A 25468-nucleotide genomic window follows, 5' to 3' on the forward strand; every position below is an offset into this window, starting at 1 on the left:
TTGTACGTCTTCAATGGCAGAAATTTTGATTCTGCGGCACCTTTTTGAGCTAGCTCTTGATACCAGATTTCCCAGTGCCTTCGCTCTCTACTAACAGTTAAGTTACTTTGTAGTTTTCAACATGGTTAGGAGTAAGTGATCCCACATAAGGAACGTGGAGACGTTCTTAAACTTCTGGTTGTAGCATCCCAGATAAGTCCCTGCGCATACCGCTTTTCAAATTATTTTAATTTCTGACAACATAAAGACGTCTACAACACACCTGAAAACATAAACGGTCCTTATTGGGAGGCCAGGCAATCTGCTGTCGGCTTTATAGATGCTTAGGGAAGCAATTAGAATCAGCAGCAAGCCAGAAGGAAAGTGCTGTCATACTAGAATTTTCAGTAATATATCTAGACATTACTGCATGCGTGAATTTCTCTCGCAAACTTGCACAAACTACATAGTGTTTAGTTACAACTTAAAGTCTCAAACCCCACCAGTCCCATGGCCGGCAGCATTAAAAATGAAAGCCTTTTCGGGAGCGGACAATGACAAAAAAGTACTGCCTTTTGAGGCTTGGGTATTGATTGAAAAAACAAAAGGAAGAGAGTATGACTACTGCTAAAGTATGGAGATTTTTATTGTATATATGAGTGAAAAAGCAGACAGAGGCGGAGAGCCCAGGCCTAACATGGCCAGCTGACTAAATCGCATCATTAGAGGAGAGAGGGAGAGCAAGAGAGGTGCCTAGGAACGAGGGAGGCTACTCGGGACAAGAGACCTGTAGCAAAAATGGCTGAGTTACATTGAAGGGACAAGTTCTTGGCACAAGACACCCCAAGACCAAGTTCTCAGCACAAAGACTTTTTCCCCCCTGAGGTCCAAATGGCATAAGAAACAAAGACAGAAGATAGAGGAGAAGGGGAAAGGAAAAAGGGAGAGAGGGAAGGGATATTTGTCCTAGCAGACAGCGGACTGTTTTTGGATAGGGAGGAGATAGATGTGGCCCATAGGCAAATGACAGTATATAAAGGTAAAAGGGGACATTCCTTGTTAGAATGCGATTTTACATTTTAATTGGGCATGTTAATTAAGGCAGCCAACAGGAGTGGTGGGAGGGGCTTGAATGCTGGACTTCAATAGTTTGATAGCTGGGCGTTCCTTGCCAGCCTCAGGAGGAGGAAGTGGCCATATAAGGGAATAGACGTTGGCAGCTAGCTTTAGGGATGTAGTTTAAAGGTTTTTATGAAGGCAAAGGAAATATGGGAAGGGCAAACCTGCTAGAGCCCTGTCTGCCAGGCTCAGGCTCAGGCTCAGAGGTCAGGCTGAGGGAAGGGAAACAGAAGCCCAGCCTCACAGAGGAGAGGTTTAGGTAGGGTAGGGTAGGGTAGCCGAGGAGTGCTGGGAGGAGCCACAGGTACTGAGTGAGACTTATCCCAGCTTTCTTACAGACCTAACAGTATTGTTTCTTGGCTTGGGTACAGGTTACAGTGCTATGAGCTGTAAATACAACATTTGTGTGCTGGTTTGGTAGTTTATTCCTAAGGCCTAGGAGGGAATTTTTCAAAGTATTATATAAAAGACAGATCCTCCACATGGTCTCTCTCTATTCTCTCTCACCCTTCTCTCCCCTCTACCTGCTCTACCCTCATATTTTCTCTCTCTCCTTTGTCTCTCTCTGGGGTACCCCTCCCCCATTTCTCTCCATACTCACTTAATAAACCTCATATAATACCTGTTGCCTGGCATCTTATTATCTTATCTTATTTTCTTGTTATTAATCATAACAGTAGCTAATTGAAATGATTTCTTCTAGCGCCTAATCCTACACTGAGGTATTTGGGACCGTAGTGTAGCCCCAAGTGTTTAGGGTAAGGACTTTTTAAAGGCAAAAACCACATCCTGGTAGTTCAGCAGTTGCAGAGGGAGGTTTTGCACAGCAAGCAGTTTTTTAAAAATCTAAGATAGATAGTGTGGTTAGCTGGAAGGGGAGGTTTGCACAAGCAGGCAGTTTACCAGAAGCCAAGTTAGCTGGGGCATCTTGACCATGGGTTTCTAGAATAGAGTTGGGTAATTTCCCATGGGATTCTCCATCAAGGAGATCAAATTCTACTTAAACCTAAATGGCCTCAGCAAGGATACAAGATGGAGAACCTCTGTACTGTGTTGCCCTGCCATGTCACTAGTGGGCTGGTGGATGAGGATCATTTAAACTCCGTTCAGTAGCTGGAGGCAACATGCACAAAGTAGCAAGATCCTATAAGTTAGCGTATGTTTTATTTGTAAAGTGTCCAGCAATAGGTAGAAACAAGGAACAAACACTCCATTGCACTCTATGGAAACATCACTTGGCCATCCAACTCACGTAGGCCCAAGTCATACTAAACCTTCAATCTTAGTCCTTACATCATGTGCTGGTGCAAGTCCTGCTGACTTATTCCTTAAAACGTATGGAAACTCAAAACTCTTCCCATACCCTTTGCTCTTATCTGCTCTCACCCCTACCTTCTTGTTGGCTCTGGTTCCTTAACAATTAGACTTTATTATGAATTTATTAAACAAAGGCATCTTCCTTACGACCCTACTATGCTAAACAGGAGGGAAAGGAAGTTAAAGAGAACAAGACTAAACCTTCAGGGTATCAGTTCCGTGGGGCGAATCCCTTAATGTCTCCAGGCCAGGACACAGATCATCTACCTGATAGAAGCAATCCGCTCCACTCATGGTCGGACCCTGCAGCCTTATCCCTAGTCTCTCTACCTGCCTCCGGTCCATGGATTTGCAATACAATAGCTTGGCAGGTGTCCCGAGTCTTGTCCTTAATCCTGGGCCCAAAGGCTCCTCTCAGTCTATCACAGACACTTCTCTCAGTGGGATATCAGTGTTGTCTCTATGGGGCAAAGCCCTCCAAGACTACTTTCACCTGGAGCCCAGACATAATTCCTTCCACACAGTCTTCCTGGCTAAACAATGGCATTTCTGTTATTTTTTGGGCACACTGTTTAGTTGTGGGGTTTTTGTTTGTTTGTTTGTTTTTGCCTCACAAGTCTGTACTTTGTCTACTGCCTAGAATGCTCACTCTTCAGATTTTATTTAGGTTTCTTTAAAGTGATGTCAGGGAAACTCCTCTAGACTGCATTAGTCAAAAGAAGTGGAATCCTAGGATAGAATAAAAGGACGAGAAAGGAATTGATATACATATTAGACGTTGGCTAAACAAATCCAAAGCCCATAGGACAAGGGGCTGGAATGGAAGATCATAGGTAGACTGTGCACCACAGTTTATCCACAAGAAGCCAGGAAATACTAATATGACCTGGAGCTGGCAGGGTGGTACATGCCTTTAATCCTAGCACTTGAGAGGCAGAGGCAGGTGGATCTCTTGAGTTTGAGGCCACCCTGGTCTGCAAAGAGAGTTCTAGGACAGCCAGGTCTACACAGAGAAACCCTGTCTCCTCCCTCCTACCCTCAAAATAAAGAAAATGAGCTGGTTAGAACTCTATTCTTCTGGAGGCATCAGCCTTGCCTGTTTATAAGACAGTACAACTAATAGAACTATGCCTACCTTGATTATCCAAGCTCTCTTCTACACAAAGTTAACTGTTTAGGGCTTTATTTTATTTTATTTATTATTATTATTATTATTATTATTATTGTTTTGTTTTGTTTTGTTTTTCGAGACAGGGTTTCTCTGTGTAGCCTTGGCTGTCCTGAACTCACTTTGTAGACCAGGCTGGCCTTGAACTCACAGAGATCCACCTGCCTCTGCCTCATGAGTGCTGGGATCAAAGATGTGCACCACCATGCTCGGCCTTCTGCTGTTCTTTATACCTTCTTGCTACCTAAAGATTTTTTTCTTGAGCGCAGCTGTAGATATTTTGCTCATCTCTCCCCCATACAAGAAAGCCACTTTGACTTTCCTGCAGTAACGGACAGTAACCTGGAATTGTGAGCCAAATAAGCCCCATTCTTCTTTGGAGAAAATATATTCTCACAGCAACAGGAAAGAAAACCAGGCACATTCTTTTCCAGGAAGTGTGGGAATCAAATCCTAGATTTAAAAAATGTTTTTACATTCTGTTTCAAATCTCCGATTTTAAGGTCTTACTAGCTTTTAGGCTTTAATTCTCAGAATAGAGTTCTCACATGTCCAAGCAGGGACTGTAATACCTAATAACTGTACTTAGAAAATAAAGATAAATAAAACATCACATTTCCTATAAGCCTGTATCTTCCCAGACACCATAAATAGTTCTGGTTTTATTGAGATATCCATAACTGTACCTTAGACCTCATGTTTCAGAATTACTCATTTCTAAATTCTAACATTCAAAATGCTTGTGTTCTGGGCACAGTTCTGTTTCCCTAGACCTCCTCTTCTTAATTATTGCTACGTCAATGCCAGTGTCTTTTGGCATCTTTCTTTGTATTGGCCTGTAGGTCTAGATGTATGACTGTCAGTTTTACCATTCTCTTAACCCACTGGGCCAGTTTCTGGGCCCTGGACTATTTACTTCGTCTACCTAGCAAGATACAAACCTTTAGTCTCTCCGAAACAAGACTGGTGATGACTCCCATTCTCTTCTACTTCGTTTTCTTTTTAAAAGATTTACTTTTATTGATGTGTGAATGTCTCACCTGCACTTATGTATGTGTACTGTGAGTGCAGTGCCTGTTGAGGCCAGAAAGGGGCATCAGATGTCTTCGAACTAAGAGTTATAGATGGTTGGGAGCCACCATGTGGGTGCTGGGAACCCACCCAGGGTCCTCTGCAAGAGCACTAATGTAACTACTAATCCATCTCTCCAGCCCCGCCTTCACTTTCTTTTAACAAACATTTTAAATAGTTCAAGTCTTGCATCTTAAGAGAGTCAACAAAACAAAACCATTTTGGCTTCTTTACCTGTCTACAAAAGTCCCCATGTACAAAACTCTTTTTAGGCATGGTGATTCACATCTGCAATGTCAACCCTCAAATAGGACTGCTGTAAGTTTAAGGCCAACCAGCCTTGGTTACTGTCTAAGTCAGTGTTCTATTGCTATGAGGAGACACCATAACCATGCAAGTCTTTATTATAAAGGAAAGCATTTAATTAAGGGTGTGTTTACATTCTCAGAGGTTTAGTCCATTGTCATCATGGCAGGGAGCATTGGAGCATGCAGGCAGATGTGGTTCTGGAGAAGAAGCTGAGAGTTCTGCATTCAGATCCACAGGCCATAGGAAGTGAGCCACTGGGCCTGGCTTGTACTTTTGAAACCTCAAAGTCCACTTCCAGTGACAAACTTCCTCCAAGAAGGCCACCCCTCCTAAGCATTCAAATCTTTGAGCCTTTGGGGGCAATTCTTATTGAAGCCACCACACTGTAGAGTCACTCACGCTGTAGAGTGAGACCGTATCTCAAAAGAAGAGAAAACCTTTACCCTGTTGCTCTTCTGAGTGATTGGATATAGTAGATTTAGAAGTCAGGAAAACCAAACAAACCCCCCTTGTGTCCTGAGATTAAAAAAAAAAAAAAAAAAAAAAATGCCAAACAGTGACACTACAACCTGTGCACATGAGTTTGTTTCTAGTATCCCATACAACTCAAATGTTGAGTTTTTGCACAAAATTCCATTTAAATTTATTTCTTGTGTATTGAAAAATGAGTAGCAGTTATCTGACCCAGATATTTTGCACAAATATGAGTTTAGGAGGCCAGAGTAGCTAGTCCACATCTGCTGACTAATCAAAGGGTGTGAAAATTTGGTGGATGTGCACTTAGAAGATAGAAAACATGTTTTTGGAGAAAAAAAAAAGACATAATCATCACTTGGAAAGCCAAGCTAACGTGGTTTTTGGAGCCAGTTGCTTGGATCTCAGTAACTCTTCAGGTCTGTTTGTCCTTAGGGAGCCATGGTATAGATGTTCCTGTTTTTGTTTTTTGTTTTTGTTTGTTTGTTTGTTTGTTTTTGGTTTTTTAGAGACAGGGTTTCTCTGTGTAGCCTTGGCCATCCTGGACTCACTTTGTAGACCAGGCTGGCCTCGAACTCACAGCGATCCGCCCGCCTCTGCCTCCCGAGTGCTGGGATTAAAGGCGTGTGCCACCACTCCCGGTTAGATGTTCCTGTTTTATATGAATTCATTGCCTTTAACAGTTATTAAACTAGCTTGTGATGACTTCTTTTACTTGTGACCAAAGAATTGATTGTCCTCAATAGGCTATTGGCACTGGCTGTCGTTTTGCTGTGTACATCCTGGAGCAAACTCTTGTATATGCTTTTTTTTCTAAGTTGATTAACATCAGTAAGTGTTATATAAACACTACAGTCAGATGAATCAAAATAAAGTCAACTTGAAAAAAAATCAGACACACGAACTTTAAAACAAATGTTTATTACTGTTTAATGGGACCAAAGGGGCAACACAAAGCATTGAAAACGTCACTAGCTCACAAAACAGCCACCTTGTTACCTTCCTGGTCACATTTGTTTATTCACAAGGTTTCATTCACATATCTAAACAAGATACCAATCCAATTCAAGTTCATAACGATTATAAAAGTAAACATTTGTAGGGACAATGTACAATAAATTGCACTTTCTTAACAAGCATCACATTTACATTAATAGAGTGTACTGTACATAATACATGGCATTACGGAAACAACTAACTGGTCAGTGTTTACAGAGGGATAGGCTGATGGCTAGTGTTGATTTTATAGTCAATTAGCACTTTCCAGACTAATCAACTCCTTTATTCTATCCTGTTTTCATTGTAGATGCTGGGGAAAATCATAGTTCATAAAAATAGACAGCATAGGATTTGTACTACCTCCTTAGTAAGGGAAAGGCAGGAGTTGTAAAGAAAGAAATGGGGCTGACAAAAACTGTCCCCCTAATTAGCACAAAGAATCCATGTATTATGCAAAACGCAAAGAATATTAAAACCAATGTGGGAGGCTATTGGGACATCATGGATTCTGGGATCATCTCCAGCTTTATTCTTGTGCTTTCATGAAAGTTGTCTTTTGATGCATTTATAGTCTCACAAATCAGTTTCTTTGATCTTTTTCCATATGTAATATAGTTATTCAAAGTTGTAGTTTAGTGGAAGGAGTCTCATGTTAATCAAATGCCAATAAACAGCTTCTTCTCAATGATTCAGTTTTCTTAAACCTTTTTTCAAATACAGTTAATGATAAACCAAAGATGAGGGCAGAGTGAGGGGGACACACTGATGGAGACAGTTTTATAGCATGCTTTACTGGAGGTAAGCTCAAGCTGTAGTTGGTTTGTTTTTAAAGAGGAGATTGAGAATGGTACACAAAAGCTGACTGTAGTCACTAAAATTCTATAAGCACCTACTTTTTCTTCTTACAATTCAAGATCATCATCACCTGTTGAGGTATAGTCTGCATGGGCGTCCTCATGTTTGTAGAGCTTTAAAGTTTAAGGAAGTAGGAATGTAAAGTGCCTTGCATGTATTACATATAAGCCACCACGAGAAAGGAAGAATGTGCTGAATGTGACTCTCAGCACAAAGACTAGACAAAGTTTTGTGCATGGTCATTGGAAACAGGCCACAGAGCTGCTGTCTGGGCTTCCAGTTTTGATCATTATGTCTTGAAATCTAACGTGTATTTGGTTGCATGGTACCTAGGTAAACCAAAGAATCAGGTACTCTATAAAATTTCACAACAGACACACGCACACACACGCACACACACACCTAACTATTCACATCATACAACAGAATTGTTCATTATCTCGTTTGCTAGATTTAAAGCAAGAGAATCATCTATTGTAGAGTATTATAAAGAATAAGTTATGAAATACAATCATCTTTCTAAGTGTCTTTCTTAGAAGATAAAAGTAGGTCCTTTAAAAATGATCTTAAAGAAGTCCTAAAGCACAGACAGCCACCTTCATGTTTGATGCACAGGGTTGGTGAATTCATGAGCAGAAATGGTTTCAGTGAGACTGCACAAAAGCTCAGTCCTGATAGTAGCCACATATTTTATTTAAAACAAACAAACAAAAAAACAGGGCCTTGCTATGTAACCTTGGTTAGCTTGGAACTCCCTGGGTAGCCCAAGCTGGCCTCGACTTCACACATGCCTGTGCCTCAGCCTCCTGAGTGCTGGGATTGTGGGTACATACCACCATGACCGACACTGATACTTGACCTCAGTAACGACTTTAAAGCTCGAACTTTTTATCTGCTGTGCCCTCTCACCTGTATGCTGCTTCAGTTGTCTTACTTTAGCTAAGATATGAAACCCACTAGCTACTAACTGGAAAACAGTTGAAGTGGAGTAGGGGTTGGAGAAAAATAAAAATGTACTGTAGGAAAAAATGAATATTTAAAACAAATGAAAGAAAAACAAAAACTAAACTTTCACCACCAGTATGAAGGGGTATTTTCAAATAACTTTATTGGGTAAATTCAAGAAAGCCAAAAAGAAGAAATTACTAATTTAATAGCTGGTGAGGAAAGATAGATACTGTGTGAAAAGACAGTTTGCAGACCTACGTGGCTTTCCCATTACTGTTTTTGGGAGGCACTCATATACTGAAGTATAGTGAACCAAGAATTTCTTTGCATTAAGTTACATGTTTGGTACTAAAAATAACCAAACCGTGACTTGGCTCAGGATGTACACCAAACATATGCACTCCCAAATCTAGCCTAGTGTCTTTCTGCATTCAAGAATATACTAAACGAGACCAGCAAGTTAGAAAAGCCAAGGGTTGAATCTTCATTGTATCTTATAGAACTCAATGAAAAGAGGAATGATCACCTCTCAGAAGCTGGAAACATCTGCATTTGAGGAGTGTTTAATATCATGTAAATCTTATGGAAGGATGAAAACGTGAAAATATCTTGGATACTGGGCTTGTTTATCTTTTTTTCTACAAGGAATTAAAAAAAAAACATTTTAGCTGTTATGGTGCCTGCCTGTAATCTCAGCACTTGGAAGGCTGAGGTAGGAAAGTTCTAAGTTCAATGCTAACCTAGACTACATAGTAAAACCCATTTTAAGAAAAAAAAAAAGTTGCAATTCTCAAATATATAAAAGAGTAAATGAAATTAAGGTGAGTAGTTACTTATGTTGGCATTCTGGTATTCTCAAGCAACAGTGAGGAAGGTGTGGTTTGAGGAGTTGCTATGGTAAAAGAGTGAACAAGAAATCACTTAGTACTTGGATTTTCTTTACTTCTGCTACTAACCCAAAGACAGTGTAATGCCAGGCAGTTGAGACAGAACACCACTACACATGTCCAAGCCATGTGTCTTTTGTAAGTACAAGATGAAAACTCAAAAGATGCATTTAACTCGTAAAGCATATGCTCCTGGTGGTTTATTTTTGAAGAGAAAAAGGAAAGGGGCCATGAACCTGAACAGATACAGATTTTATCTAGAGCCATTCTGTTTCCTTCATTTATCACCTAAGTAGACAACTTAGGTGTTCTGTGGAATGCATTTATTTTTAGGAGTTAAAAAGAACTGTGAATGTTATTTGGAAGTTCACAAAAGTGCACTTTAATTTTGCTGGCCATTTGAAAACGTGACATGTCCAGAGCATTCTGGACTCAAGTACACAGTAACAATAAAGCTAACCAGCTGCTCTAAATGACTGCCGGAAACGGTAGCTGTTCTATTTTATGGAATTTTATATTTTAGGGAATGTTGAAGGCAACAGAGACATCCGGAGTGCTAGTAAAAAGATGACTCTACAGATGAAGGCTGTCAGAAGGAAAAGAGAAACTTCTATATGGAGAGCATCGTGTGTAAGTGTGCCATATCAAACAACCATATCCGTTTTATGGGCTGAGATGATACAGACATTTGGAGATGAAAGAAATTCTACTTACTAGAACTCAAAAATGATTTTAGAGGAAGGGATCTATCATGAGCAACTTGAAGGTGGGGCTGAGAGGGCTCTCTCAGAGTGCTGTTACATTTACAACATATGGCACAGAGGAGACCCACTGTGGCACTGTGTACTTTAAGATACTTTGGAAACAGTATGTTTAACAATGAATCTAAATAAATGTTAATGTACATGACTGACAGAGGTTTGGTTGCTGTAAAGGGACCAGAGACTTCCATAGTAGCTTAGAAAATGGAAAAATTCATTTTGTTCTTACCAAAGAATTTCTTGTAAGGGTTATTTATATAGGTATGTCAAATATAATTGAAAAAATATTTGCACCAATTTTTTTAGACAACAACCTTACCTTTCCATGAGTTAAGTATTTTTATAAAGGTTTAGTCAATTAAAAATGTGAAAAATGCACTTGTTTCTCTTTAATCCCAGGTGTACAGGGCACACTCTTTGGGGGTAAGGGAAAAGTTAGGAAAGCTGCCTAACACTAAGGTGCTGGGAAGCTTTCCTCAACTTCCTTGGCAACATCACATCCTTTCATACAGCACAGGACATTGGTGTTTGCCTTAACAAGTTTGTCATCGTCCAGTGACTCATCTCTGGTCCACTCGAAGTATAATGCCTGAACATGGGCCTTTTTAGACTTCTTCAGGGAAGGATCCCTAGGCCTGCAACTTACAATATCCATCTTTGTGGTTACATCTGCCACAAGCTACCTCTGTGTTCTTACACAGGCAGATCATGAGACTGAGCCTCCTGTAGAGTCCTTAAGGGATCTGCTAGCATGCCAGAGCCAAATGATTTTATTGCATATTTATTGCAACTCTCTATTTATCTAGAGTGCAGTAGCCCATCTACTCCACAGCTCTTGATACTCCATCCCCAAATGCAGCCAACACAGAGTAATTTGGAGGGAACTCTCAAGCCAACCTCTGGCCTGCTCTTATCTTGGCATAGGGGTAGCTGCCTGACACTGGAAGCCACTTTCAGGGTGAAACCTGTAAAGTGATCATGTACCACCCCACAGTGTGCTTTATATAAATCATCCTGGAATATTAACGAGCGTTAGCTTCCCTTTAAAAAGAGAATTCTGTCACAAAGGTCTTATCATTTTAACTTTGGATTAACATGTCTCCATTTTTATGTAAGATCAAAATATTATGAAGTTGTTAATTCTAAACAAAAGCATTTAGTTCAGTTCTAGATTACTCATTTCCAACTAAATTTCAGGCATATAAAACAATGTGTAACACTATGATGAATCTGAATGTGGCTTTCCATGAAGAAGCTGGGAAATAGATATTCAACATAAATCAGGCCAGTTTAAATAACATCCCTTTGAAACATGTCATACACAAGAGATAGAGCTACTGAGAGATTCTATCTTGCTTTCTGGTTTCCTTTGCTTTCTTTCAAAGGGACAACAGGAAAGTTCTTGGTTTCCGTCGTTTGATTATTGTGCTCTTGTGCTTGGCAGAGGCTGGAGCTATGTGCTCTCCTTGGGCGGCTGAGGCGCCTGTGCTGGCTGCAGGGGCTGGGTGCCTGCAGCTGTTTTGATAGAGTTCAGGGTTTTGCTAAACCAAGAGTTTTTTGCAGCTTGTATTTCATTCATAAGCGTTCCTCTCTGATGCTCAAGTTCCTAGTGGAAGAAGATCACAGGTTATATAAATGTCAAAGGAAATTAAGAGATAGTGTTTAGATTCACCAGGCCTCTGCAGCCAGCCCTCCCTCAAAGCCCAGGAGACATTTTGTTGGCTTCCTAATGGAAGAGAAAGTTGAGAGCTAAAACGGTTACCTATGAAAATGAGAACCTGTGCTTTCTATGAACAGTGAAATTAACCACATTTTATTTCCCCCCAACTCGCTGCCATTTAGGTCTAAATTTAGATTTAGGTTGCAACTGAAGACTACATGTTTAAAACCACAAATAATATGAGTACAAATGAGGTCCAATTCGAAAACTGCCTTGGAGAACATTCAGGGTCCAGAGGAGGCTCACTAATGTAGCATGGGCGTGGGTGGAGAAGTGAGGGAGCTAAAAGGGTTAAAAGCAAACAGATTGGTCCACCAAGACACCGGGTCCAGTTTTCTAATTGCTACAATCCACACTGAGAGACTGGAGGAAGGAATTTGGCAAAATCAGCTGAGACTCCTCCCCAAAGCAAAGCATGCGGTTAGCCTCTTGTGAAGGGAAGGGAACAGTGGGCTTTGGTCTGTCATTTCCAGATCAGCCAAACAAAGTGACCAAATGAAGGGTAAACTGAAAAAAAAAAAAAAAGCATATTAAATTCTCATGAAATATAACTTTAATTATTAAAAGTTCATTTAAATTATGTTTGGATTATGTAAATTATGTATATACTATATGATACAATGGTGCAGGATATATTAGGGATACAAGATGCACTGTAAACAGGAACATCATGACTCTAACTAAGGACAGTACTTTAAAGCCCAGCTTCTTTTGAAAGAACAGGGCTTCACTTCATAGCCCAGGCTAGCCTCAAACTCTCAGAAATCCACATGCCTCTGCCTCCTGAGTGCTCAGATTAAAGGTGGGTGCCTCGATGCCTGTGCTAGTCCAGCTTCTTAAAGTAGAGGCTGAGACCACCACCCCCCAACATGTGAGGACATATAACTGAATGTGGGGAATGGGGAAGGTCATGACAAAATTTGGTAATGTTAAGAAATTAACTCAAAACTGAGGTGTAGTGAATCTGAGGTGTTTCTGACATGGTACATAGGTAAGTTCATGACATTAACTTCAGCCTTGGTTCTGAGCACAACATGTACATGTTAGCATGGCAGGTCCTCATGCCAGGCAGCCCAACAAATGCTACTTCAAACACACTTTGGCTCAGATTTTAGACTAGTATATGTTAATGTAGTCTAGCAATTTTATTGTACATAAAAAACTTCCTGTCCTTACAGAAGCCGAGTGATTTATTTATAGAAACTTTTTATTTTTTACTGTTTTCCATCGTTCTGCAGCACATAAGTATCAAAGTGATATATATTTGAATTATACTGTATTAGAGTGTTTGCTTTTAAAAAAGTGTTGATTGGGAGCTGGCAAGATGGCTCAGTAGGAAAAGAGCACTGGCAACTCTTTCACAGGACTCAGGTTCAATTTCAAGTACCCACATGGTAGTTTATAGCCATCTGTAAATCCATCTCCAGGACACCCAATACCCTTTTCTATCCTCCACGGGCACTGCACACATGTGGTGCAAACACCCATATGCAAAAATAAAAATCAATTTTTAAAACCTACAAAAAACCTACAAAAAATCAGCTGTTTGAATTGCTGGTAAGTTTCATTAAAAATAAGCCACGAAATACATTTTGTCTCAAAATTTAGAACAGAATTTATAGTTTGTGAAATGGCCTGGAATATACTTCTGACATGTTGGCACTATGTATTTATGTGAAGTAGCATTCTTAGAACTGACAATTCCAAAATTAAAGTATGAATCAATTCTGAATAACATTGAGAATAACTTTGTCCCACAGTATGAAATATTCAGCCAAATTTTATAATTATATCAAACTAAGTATGCCACTTTACAAGTCAAATTTACTTCATCTAAACATTTGACTATCTGTATATTGGAATTGTTTAAAAAAGTAAACGTTTTATGACTTACTGTTACTACATGTCGGGTTTGCAGACCTCATCTGTGACCCCGGGGGCTGTGTCAATTCTCTAGGGTAAAATGGGGTTGTTTGTTTTGTGTTCTTCTGACCTTTTCTCACATCACCAACCTGAATTTTGCACTTGGCTTCCACCAGCTGCAGTTTAGTCTGTGCCAGTTCCAGCTCCAGCTCCCGCAGCTGCTTCTTCAGCGAGTCCTTCTCATCCTCGGCTCCCATGCCCTGGACCTCTCTGGTGACGGCCACTGGCTTTAAGGCTCCTTCCTTGCTGAAGATGTCACTGCAGTGTTTGCATGCCATCATCTTACCCTGCAACGTACAAAAGAGACACCAAACTTCAAACTGTATCTTAGAGGTAAACAACTTCCTAAAACGCTACATGATTTTTAATGGTAGCATATTGCTTTCATATATCCTAACTCTGAAAGCATTGTTTGACTTGGCTGTCACCAAATGATTGCAGTCAGTACAAAAACCACCAGTCCCAGAACAGGTGTTCCTTGTACAAGCCCTTCGCTTCTGCATTAAGCAAAGATAACATAATCACTGCTGTGGTTCGCAAGATGTGGGTCGTGACCTCTTTGGGGGGGGGGTGTCAAATTACTCTTTCACAGCAGTTGCCCCAAACCATCTGAAAACACAGCTATTTATATGAAGATTCATAACAGTAGCAACATTACAGTTATAAAGTAGCAACAAAATACTTTTATGTTTGTGGTCACCACAGCATGAGTAGCTGGATGGAAGGGTCACAGTGTTAGGAAGGTTGAGAGCCACTACCTTAAGGGACTAAAGTAACATAACTACAGGCTCCCATTGCTGGCCATGCACACCACACCAAACAGGCAACTCTTTTCAAGACAGCTCTGCTCTTGCTTCACTAAAATACTCAAAAGTGAATTAGAGATAAAGTATATCACACACTTATTTTGATGCCCTGCTGTTAAAGAAGCTCAGTGTGTCCAAAATATAACCATAGTCCTTTCACATGTACGCGGAGTAATTGTGGTGCCATGTCTTCACAGCCTCTCCCTCATCCTGTACTCAACTGAGCATTAGATTCTGGATTTGACATTTTCAAGTGTTTCTCATTTCAGGCCCAAGTTTTCAGGTTTGATCTCTTCAATCCCCACCAGCGTGTCTCTCATTTTTGTTCAGAATCTACCCTTCCCATTATTGCTGAGTGGTATTCACTGGATACATTGGAAAAACCACTGTACTTTCAATCTCTTACTCAACCTGTGGCAATAATTAATCCAGTTCTGGCACAAAATAAAATACACTAAATATCTGCCACACTTTTATTGTTGACTAAATATCTGGTGCCTAAAGGTTCATACTTACATTTTATTGGATTGTAAATGATGAAAATTTACCAAGCTATGGAAGCAGCCTCCCAGCCTCTTTCATCTGTCTCACGATGGTGGGGAGGGGGTTTACTTGATATTGAACAAGGGGCCTCTGTGTCTGCTAGGCAACTGGTCTACAACAGGGAGTATCAACTCTTAGATAAACAACTGTATTAACTTGAACAAAATAAAATAATAGATGGATGCCACAAAAGGAATATCTTCATAGAAATCAAGGATTCTGACACAGGCAGGCAGAGTATGAGCGATATGGCAGCTAGAAGTAAGAAATCAGTGTTCTCTGAGGCCTGGTGTAAAGGTCCTTCTATACCATGATGGAGTCATTCCATAAGCTCTATGCTATATGTTGAAGATAGATTTGTCTACTCAAATTAATGTTTTGTACCATAAAGTAATAAAAACCCACTTAAAATGTACAGACTGGATCTATATCATCCCTCAAATTAATCTAAGTATTATTTAACCTCTAAAATTATCTTACAACACAGGCAATGTCCTATTTTGAAGAAAAACTTAAGATTAGAGAAGATAACTTTTCAACTCCATTAAGTGCTAAATTGCCCTGGAGACACTTCTGAAAGCTGTATATTTCCAAATAGAAAGACATCTGGTAAACTAACACTGTATTGGTATTCTTAAGAATATATTGTATATTGATATTATTAAGAATAGTAATCAAGTTGGTGTATTGATATTTTTATTAGTTCTTTGAGAGTTTCATATGACTTTCTGCTCCCATTACTCATTTCTAAGGAAACAAACAATCCCTTTTCTCAAGTGGAGAAGTGGAATAATCATTTTTACCCACCAGGGGGCAGCGTAAAGAGAGCTGGTATACATTTTCTTGAAAAACAAATCATTAAAAACTGGCTTCCAGTTTAGTGTTTTTATGGGGTTCCTGAGTGTGAGAAGAGTAGGTCTCTGATTCTTGTGCCTTCCTTCTGTTTGTTTTGTCCAACTCCAATGTGATAATTTTTGTTTTATCTTATTATATTTTACTATGTTATATTTTATTATTAAAATAAAAACCATTTGCTGAATCAGCTGGTTACTAACAAGTGTTTTCCAGCCAGTAGAGTTTGCTGTTTAAGAGCATGCCAGACCCAGGTGTGGTGGCCTATGCCTTTAATCCCAGCACTGTTCGTTTGAGGCCAGCCTGGTCTACAAAGGGAGTACAGGGCAGCCAAGGCTACACAGAGAAACCCTGTCTCAAAAAACAAAACAAAACAAAACAAAAGAGCGTGCCAGGAAGACGCTGCACAACCCAAATCAAGGCCAGATGAGCTGCTGAGCAGCTCAGGTTCCCACCCAAGAAAGACATAGACCCCGGGCTCTCCTGCTCCCTCCTTCCTACTACCTGCCCATGAAGTCCCACGCCATCTACAGCAGCCTAAATGTACGGAAAGACATCCCTGGGGCAGGAAAGGGACTAAGACTCTACAGTGTCTGGCATGTTAATACAACAGGGAGAGGAGGTCCTGAGGATGGCTTTGGAAGAAATCACATCACAGAAGTAGCCTGCCTCTTACCTTTACTGCTTCAAGCTCCTCCTTGCTGGCTGCTTGCTGTTTCTCCAGTCTGGTACTTAACTGAGAACAGATCTAAAGGCAGAGAAGACAGTCTCTTTACTAGAAAACAGTGAGTGTGACATAACTGTTTATCAACCCACAAAGCATACCAGCACGTCTGATCCCAGGAGACCTTTTGCAAGGGAGCAGCACCATAAACGCGGTGATTTCTGAAATGAGCAGGGCCTGAGCGCTCTACGTGTGAAGCATAGCTTAATCAGGAGAGACATGTTACAGGGTAGATATGGGTTCCTGTTATCACTAGCTTTCTGTGGCTGGAACAATGAATTTAAAGTCACCCATGGAATCACTTATAGAATCTCTGTTGAGAATCTACTTTGTACAAGGTGTTATACTGGGAATTCAATGAAAAGAATTCTGAACCAGCGACAGTTCCCACCGGGCTATAGAATATCTTTTCAATCATATCAGTTTCCTTAGGTGTCACAGTGAGTAAAACACTTCAGCTCTTTCATGACTACAGTGCTGCAGTAATCAAACGAAAACAATGGATGTACAGGGTCTAGCACTGCATCGCACCTGGCCAGCAGGAAGCACACATTTAATAAAACTACTTAGTGACTGATTCTGAAATAAGGTGTTGATAAGTACTGGGAAAAAGTAGAAATAAATGCTTTCCAGAGTGAAAATATTTAAAAAGTAGAATGTCTAAATCTATTGTCTGAAATAAGAACCTTTTCTTTTATAAAAACTAATGAAAATAAGTCTTAAAACATATGAAACAAATTAAAATATGAATGAAAAGCAAGGGATATCAAAATTTAAAGTACACACTGGACTAGTAACATGTATAACCTATCTAAATTTGCTTATTTTATGTATACCAGTGTTTGCCTGAACTCATGTGTGTGTACTACATATGTGCCCAGTGTATACAGAACTCACAAGAAAGCATTGGAGCCTCTAGAAGTGATTGTGAGCCACTATGTGGGTGCTGGCAAATGAACCCAGGTCCTTTGTAAGAGCAACAAGTGTTCCTAAATACTGAGCCATCTCTCTAGCCCCTCAAAAACATTTTTTAAAATTCCAGTTAAGTCAGGAGTGGTGGTGTAAGACTATAATTCCAGCACTTGGGGAAGCAGAGGCAGATGGATCTCTGTAAGTTCAAGGCTAGCCTAGTCTACAAAGCAAGTCCAGGGCAGCCAAGGCTACACAGAGAAATCCTGTCTCAAACGACAATAACAACAACAACAAAAACAACACAACTCTTCTAGTTAATATATTTTTGAAACTTAAGGTATGGAAAGATGGTCCATGTATAAGAGGGATTTCTGAGCAAGTGTGAGGAGCCCATGTTAAAAGCTGTGATCTGGAATGCATAGCTTCTAGGTATGGCTGTGCATCTGGAATACAGTGGCAATTAAAATGCATTTGCATGTGGTGTCAGGTTACAGGGCTCACAATCTTCCTGTTCCTGTGCTGATTTGTATCTAATCACTCTACAAGAATCTCAGAACTACCTTTGCCCTTTCAAACAGAACAAACCATCACTCCAAACAGTCTCCATGTCTCCCTATTTTAACTATTACTACTTTGGCTTTGAGCTCTATTTCTTCTCATTTTTAATCTGAGATGTGCCCCTGCCTGTGGATCTCTCCCACTGGCTCCATATTCCTCACTAGATCCAAACAGTACAATAATACATCTACCAACAGCCACTTTCTGCTCAGGGAAAAAAAAAAAAAAAAGCCTGTTTCAAACATAATACAAACCCTAACTCTTCAGCCCAGGCCTGGGCCCATAGGGATTTGTTTCCCTTCTGTATCTGAATCTCTTGCCAAATGAAATGTTTTTTCTGCTCATTAACCTACCCCCATGCCATCCCTTTTTCCACTATTTTCCACCCAGCATCCCTCCAAATCCACATGCCAACTGTTGCCTAGCCTTTGAAGTACAGGTCAAACCTTAGCATGTTCACAAAGGACTTCCTGTACGCACTCTGGGAGCACACATGCTGATAGGAAGAGATACTTCCTCACTGTCCATATGTAGTGGGTTCCTATGTCTGTGCACAGGAACTACCCTTTAATTCTGAGAAGTTAGAGGGTGATGTGAAAGTGTACATTTGTAATACCAGCACTGAGGAGCTGAAGTGGAAGAATGAAGGGTTTCAGGCCACTTGGGCTACTGACTCAAGACAAAAGAACAATAAAAAACAAAACAAAAATATTTTCTAGAGAAGAAAAGTAGATTACTTCATGCTATGATCTCCTGAAGTATCAAGATTCACCACCAGAAAGCATTAAAAACCATGCAGCTATCACAAAACATGGAAAATACCTCTGAAATCTCACTCTAATTCATATTCCATGAATAGGAGGGATATTCACACACACACACTCACTAGCACATACATGCACACACACACACATGCATGTCTCTGTGTATGTATGTGTACATGTATGTATGCATATGTATACATTTATGTAAGTATGTGTGTATCTATGTGTGTGCATATTTACGCATTTATCACTACGGATCTACAATCTTGACCCAGAGGCACCTTACGAAAATGATGTTCCCAGTATATGAATGGACTAATATCCTTCCAGGAACATCATAGGAATTACACAGTTTATCCCCTTTCCATACTTATTTATACAGCATTTGTTTATATAATGATGCATACTCAATACAGTCATTATCTCTAGCTAGTACAATTAAGAGAGGCTTGTTTCATATTTTTCTGGTTGTAACTAATTTTCTATAAAACATATTTAACTTATTTGCATAAAAACACAGCATAAAAATGTACATATCAGATGTCAACATCCTTTGTATGTTGGCATCCCAAGAAAATAGAAATAGCACGAAATTCAGAAATCTAAGAACATAAGTGCTCCACTCGATGTCTCACAGGATAAGGGTCCTTGGCATGTCCAGCCACCCCAACAAGGACATGAAGATATAGCAGGAGCTGCAGTGAAGGTGTTCTAGACACCCTGGGGATGGTGCTAGGAGCACCTTCAGGTCAGCACAGTTCTCTAGTAACGAGGCATTGTAAGGTCCACAGAAAATGTTCTGCTAGTACTGGTTGCAACGGGCAAGTCTAAATAACCAGCCTGGGGGAGGGGGGTTATGTCATTACTTTGAAACATGAGAGCAGATGATATGATATTCCCTTAGCCACTGCCATTTAATATAGTTACTAAGCTTTGCAAAGAAGCAAATGTTACCAGTGCAACCTACTAGAAGAGAGTCCTAATGGGACTGTTGCCTATCCCATAGGAGCTCCCCAACACTAAAAAAAACTCAACAGATTATGTTAGCCAACTAGGCTTCTGAAATTACCAGCTAGAAAAATCCAACTATTGCCTACTCCAGAGTAGAGAGTTAAGTTAGACATTGGTCTCAGTAAATCTAGAAATCTCTGGCAACAACACACCAATAAATAAATAAAATAAAAGTAATTGCTCTTATAGAAAAAAATTATAAACCCGCAAGGGGCACATTACCTGTTTATACTCAGCAATGATAGCTGTAGTCTTCTTTATCTCATATTCTGCCTTTTCTAGTTGTTTCCTGAAGACTTCTTTTAGCTAAAAGAAATAAAATATCAGGACAGTCAAACTTGGCTTTTTAAAAAATATTTTAATTTTAATTTTGTGACTGTGTTTGTTGGTATGCACACATATGTGTTGGTACCAGTGAAGGTAAGAAGAGGATGCTGGATTCCCTAGACTTGAGTGACTGACAGCTGGTTGTGAGCCACCTTGGATGGTGGGAACTCTGATCCTCTGCAAGAGCAGCAAGTGCTCTTAGCTGCTGAGCCATGTCTCTAGGCCTCCCACCAAAATGCTGATCAATTTCCATAGACATCTACAGTCAAGTCTTCCTGAGCTTCCTAACTTAAAACCTACTACTTATAATGATGGAGAAGGCTTTCTGTTCTACAAAGCAGAAGACATACAAGTAGCCCTAGCCCCATAGTAAAACTGTTTCTTCTTCCCACCTACTTGATAAACATATTGCTAAGTAAGTGCCAGTTCAGAAGCGGTCTTTATTGTGAGTCTACAACAAAACACCAGGGCAATACTGTGTTCTAAGTGTGCTACTCTTAAAGCTATGCTGTACTTAGGTCTTCCTGTCTACAGCCCCCATGGCCACTGCTATTGCAGATAAGAGGCTTTGGGGTCAGAAAGGGATGTAAGATAAGAGCTCTTGAGAAGAACTAGAGGCACATAGAAGGAGAAAAGTAACATAGCACAGGGAACTTCATTCATCAGCGAAATGCTACATTATAAATATACTTACAGCCAAATTTTCTTTTTCTTTTTCCCTTTTTTTACTAGCATCTATATAAGTCTAGGTCAGAGGCAGAATAAGAATGAAAAAGCTCAGATACTAGGATTCTGCCAAGTTGTTGGCCAAACAGGAATGTAAGCTAGCTAGGTAACTAACTAACTAACTAACTAAGCAAGCAAGCTCTGGTGAGTCTTTCAATACATACATAGAATAAACAGATGAATTACTGGGACTAAAGAGATGGCTCAGCAGTTAAGAGCATAATGTTCCTGTAGAGACTCTGAGTTCAGTTCCTAGCACTCAGGTCAGGAGGCTCAGAACTGTCTGGAACTCCAGCTCCAGGGATCCAGCACCCCCTTCTGGTCTCTGTGGGCACCTACACATACATGACATAACACTCACAAAGACATAGACACATATACATGGAAATAAAACAAATCTTTTAAAAAACCAAAAACAGATTAATTCTTCTATTCATAATTTGAGATGCTGAAATGAAGAATTCATCTTTTTAATGTATTTCAATGGAGAAGATCACAGAACTTTTTATAGCCCTTGAAGGTGCTAATGACACACCTCTCCATATGTACTTTTTCTCTGGCTGCTTAGATGAAGGCCTTTGAAATTCTTGAGAATAAATTCAGTTTATATTTAGCATTTCTGAGTTTTGCTCAGAAAGAAAGTCACTCATGATTTTAGAAAGCTTCTCCCTGTGGAAGTCAGTTATGTTCTAAGCAGGAGATGTTGGCCATGAATAATTCTATAATATCCTCTTCACACTGCAGAAGCTACTGATGGAGGTCAATGCCCTCAGAGTCAGGCAGTGTTCATAACTACTTCAGAAGAGCTAATGATCTTACATAATGACAACATTTCCAGATTCATCAATGCTCTTGGACCACAATTCAAAGTCACTAAATTTAGAAAAATCTCAACATTCCTGCTAGACATCTCAATGAAGGAAAACTCCTAAAAGATGTTCAAACAGAATGACTTCTTAACATCCCCCTTGATTTGGGGGGAAATAAATTTTTAAATTTGTTTAAGTATTAACCAAATTCCTGTCAATGTATCTATACACAAAAGCCTGCTGGGCCTTTCACCTGGGCGGTCTCCTCCTCTTGCTTCCTCTTCTCTTCCTCAGTTTCCACCAACCTCTGCTTGGTCAGGAGGAGCTCCTTGTTCAGCACATCAGCTTTGTCTTCTGCCTGCGAGTCAGTAAGCATGACAGACAGCCGTAAAGAAGGAGGCAGAACGATTTCTCCAATCTCACAAATGGCTACCTCAGGCCGTTCTCATCCAGCTGACGTCAGAGGTGGTTTTTCCCCAGCCAATTTTATGCTGCCATTTGCTTCACATTATTCCTAATCATTATAGAACAATGCTTTGCCGGGCGCGGTGGCGCACGCCTTTAATCCCAGCACTCGGGAGGCAGAGGCAGGCGGATCGCTGTGAGTTCGAGGCCAGCCTGGTCTACAAAGTGAGTCCAGGACGGCCAAGGCTACACAGAGAAACCCTGTCTGGAAAAAAAAAAAAACAAAAACAAAACAAAACAAAACAAAACAAAAAAAAGAACAATGCTTTATAGTCAATATCACCGAGGGTTGGAGAGACCAATCTGGGGTTCAGTACCTAACATGACAAGTGCGGCTTAGAATCAGATTTGAGTGATCCATGATCGGAATAGATGGACCTGATGAGGAGGGAGACCCTTCCTCTAAAAGAAGCTTCAGTTTTAGAAGCACATGGGGAGGGCTCAGCGAGGACAAACAGACGATCTATGGACAATATTTAGGTCGGAAAATTGGAAAACCAGATGGGGCAAACTGGCCCACAATATCACTCAAATCGATGTGTGAGCAAAGGAAGAAGAAATTAAGACAAAGAATCTATTGAGGGGCTATGAAGTTTGTACCAGAAATCGAGAAGATCCAGGAGAAGCTCAAAGACAGTACTTTCTTGTTAACTTGGATCTAGAACCAAAATTAACCAAAATTCTCCTAGATCTATTTAGTATAGCTAGCCTTGTCTGCTTTATGCTCTGAAGTACTAGCTTGACTCTTTAGTTCTAGCCACACACACATCACAGTGAACAAGGCAGCCTTATTCACTCCCATCTAAACTGCTTCTGCTGTTTTGTCCCTCCTGTTATACTCCACAGTGCTGTAGTAAGCTGTGTGTGGGACTTATAGGTCTTGCTACCATGCTTAAAACACCAGGAGAAATTGTACCTTTTTGCTTTTCACTGTGTCCCTGGCATCACAGCCACCCTGGGCATAGGGGTAATCTCCTAAGTGGTTAGTAGATGAATGGATGGGTCTTCCTAAGGCTCTAGGACAGCAGACTGCTTGCACAGGAGGTGGTAGAAGGCCATGGGAGGAGCTTAGCAGAGAAGAGCCTGAGGCAGAGGAGAGGCAGCTATTTGAAGAAATGGTCTTAGATGACAGTAGCCAAACACTGTCTAAGTAATCTGGCACAGTAGCCAAGTGGCTTCTGTTTGTGTTTCGCCATCTTTTCCACATGTCTAAATTGCTGGGCCTGTAGTCTGCTGGAAACTGGCCGAGAACTGCAACCTAGCTTCTCAGGTCTGACTGTCCTCCAGCTCCTGTCCCACTACATTCTAGTGGCCAAAACTGTCTCCAGAGCATTCGGAACTACTGGGCATTTACAGTGAAAAAGTTCCTTTGGCATCTTAAAGACTCAGGGTGGCAGGGGTGGGGGCTCAGCAGACAGCATGTCTTATCTATAATGTCCTCAGTTCAGTCTCTATCACCACATAAATGGGAGTTGGGAGAGCATGCCAGCAATCCCACTACTCAGCAGGAGGAAGCAGGAGGGTCAGAAGCTCAAGATTACCCTTGACTGTACAGTGAATGTGAGGCCAAGATGGCCACATCATACACACACACACACACACACACACACACACACACACACACACACACACACACACACCACTACCACCACCACCACCAGCATTTGCCCCACCCTACCCCTCCCCACATCTCTTAAAGACTCTAAAATTTATTCTGACGCATTAAACTGAAGGTGGAGGGGATCAGTGATTGGCTTCCTGGGTGAGGACACTGGCCACCAAACCTGACAACTGAGTTCTATTCCTGGAACTCACATGGCAAACAGCAAGAACTCACTCCCACAAGTAGTCCTCTGACCGCCATATACATGCTGTGAAGCATGCACATCCCCACAAGCAACATAAACTAATCCATAAATATAAACAATATTTAAATGTCAGGGGAAAACATCAGAAGAGCAGATGGATATACTAAAATTAGAGGTAGACCCAAAAATGCAATTTGCAAAAATTGGTAGTCAAGTATTCATGAACTGTGGGAATTTCAGAGATTATAGAGCTTAAAACTAAATTCTAAGAGTTGTTATCCAGATGACTGAGGTGATTCACCAAGCAGGAGACCCTCCTCAAAGTCTCCGGGTGGTCACATCATGGTGTATCAGAAAAAACCAACTATACCCAAGTTCTTAAAAACAAACCAAATCTGCCTCCCTCTGGGTCCAGCTCTACCTGAGAATACTGAGTTCTGTCAATAAAAAATATGGCAACAGCTGCTTCTTCTTGCCACAACCCAGCAAATTTCACTTTGCAATATGCACAGTATAAACTCAGTATTACATGTTTTAAAAGCCTGATGTCTTCAAGAGCGATTAACTTAGCTTTTTGACAACCTGAACACTCTTCTATGAAAACAATGCTGTAGACTTCAATGGGAAGCTTCTTGAACCTTGTAGCATATCCAGCCATTTTCTAGTTTTGGAACTATAAGAAACAAGCTCTTCCTTGTGAAATATTTTTAGAAACACCTGAATATTTATGCAGAAGACCCTGTCATTTTTATGTACATGCTCGCTACTGAAGAGAGACTGCGAGGCCATGATAGGTGGTCTTACATTAGTTATCAACAAAGTGTTAATATATGCTATTAACAAAGTGCTTGTGTGCCCTACAGGTGAAGAGTCCCACAGTCTTCTAGGAGACTTTACTCCAAGAGTCTCCTCTATGTCCTACAGTGAAGTAGAAGTCATTTTCCTGCTCATCAAAATAGGGCCAGGGCCAGGGCCAGGTTTTGTTTTGTTTTTTTTAATTTTTATGAGACATGGTTTCTCTGTGTAGCTTTGGCTGTCCTAGACTCACTTTGTAGACCAGGGCTGGCCTCGAACTCACAGCGATCCACCTGCCTCTGCCTCCCGAGTGCTGGGATTACAGGCATGTGGCACCACGCCTGGCTAGGGCCAGGTCTTGAACCTGATTCCCCTGTAAAAATAGGTTTCCAGATTTTTGTACAGCCAACAGTTTTATACCTTGTTTCAAGCAGACATTATCTACAATGTTAAACAAGCATAATATTAGACAGATTTACTCAAATTCCACCTTTGAACCCAATTATAAAACCTTTATCATAATTTGATAACCTGAGTAGAACCCTATCATATCTTCAGTCATGATGATTATCGATATTTGAGGTTCAGATCACAGTTGATGGCTTCTGTGACATAAACAGGGACTACACGGCCCGCTTAACCACAAGTCTACCAGTAGCCTGATCGCAGGCTGAGGTAACAGGCATGAGGAGTTTAACATAATGGTTTCTGATAGAACTCACTCAGCCAATTGTACAGTTTAGAACAAAACAAAACAATGTACCTCTCAAGACCTGTAGCTTCTGGCCTGTGGTCAGAAGGAACTCAAAAATACTGTCTATGGGATGCACTGATTCCT

The 25468-nt window shown here is 40.6% G+C and overlaps 1 protein-coding gene across 5 annotated transcripts in view; it reads right to left on the minus strand.

Annotated features, from left to right (window-relative positions):
- Positions 1-10349: 10349 nt before the first annotated feature.
- Rabgap1l (RAB GTPase activating protein 1 like) overlaps positions 10350-25468 on the minus strand; it is a 583034-nt gene continuing 567915 nt past the window's right edge. For all 5 annotated transcript variants that reach the window (XM_051147664.1, XM_051147665.1, XM_051147667.1 and 2 more), the window contains 5 exons: positions 21816-21920; positions 19923-20006; positions 16408-16479; positions 13620-13817; positions 10350-11493 (listed from right to left, as the gene is read on the minus strand). In XM_051147664.1, the coding sequence (XP_051003621.1) occupies positions 11341-11493; positions 13620-13817; positions 16408-16479; positions 19923-20006; positions 21816-21920 (612 nt within the window). In that variant the 3' untranslated portion in view covers positions 10350-11340. The remainder of the gene's footprint in view (positions 11494-13619; positions 13818-16407; positions 16480-19922; positions 20007-21815; positions 21921-25468) is intronic.

Source organism: Acomys russatus, chromosome 6 (genome assembly GCF_903995435.1).
Source record: "Acomys russatus chromosome 6, mAcoRus1.1, whole genome shotgun sequence".
Lineage (NCBI taxonomy): Eukaryota > Metazoa > Chordata > Mammalia > Rodentia > Muridae > Acomys > Acomys russatus.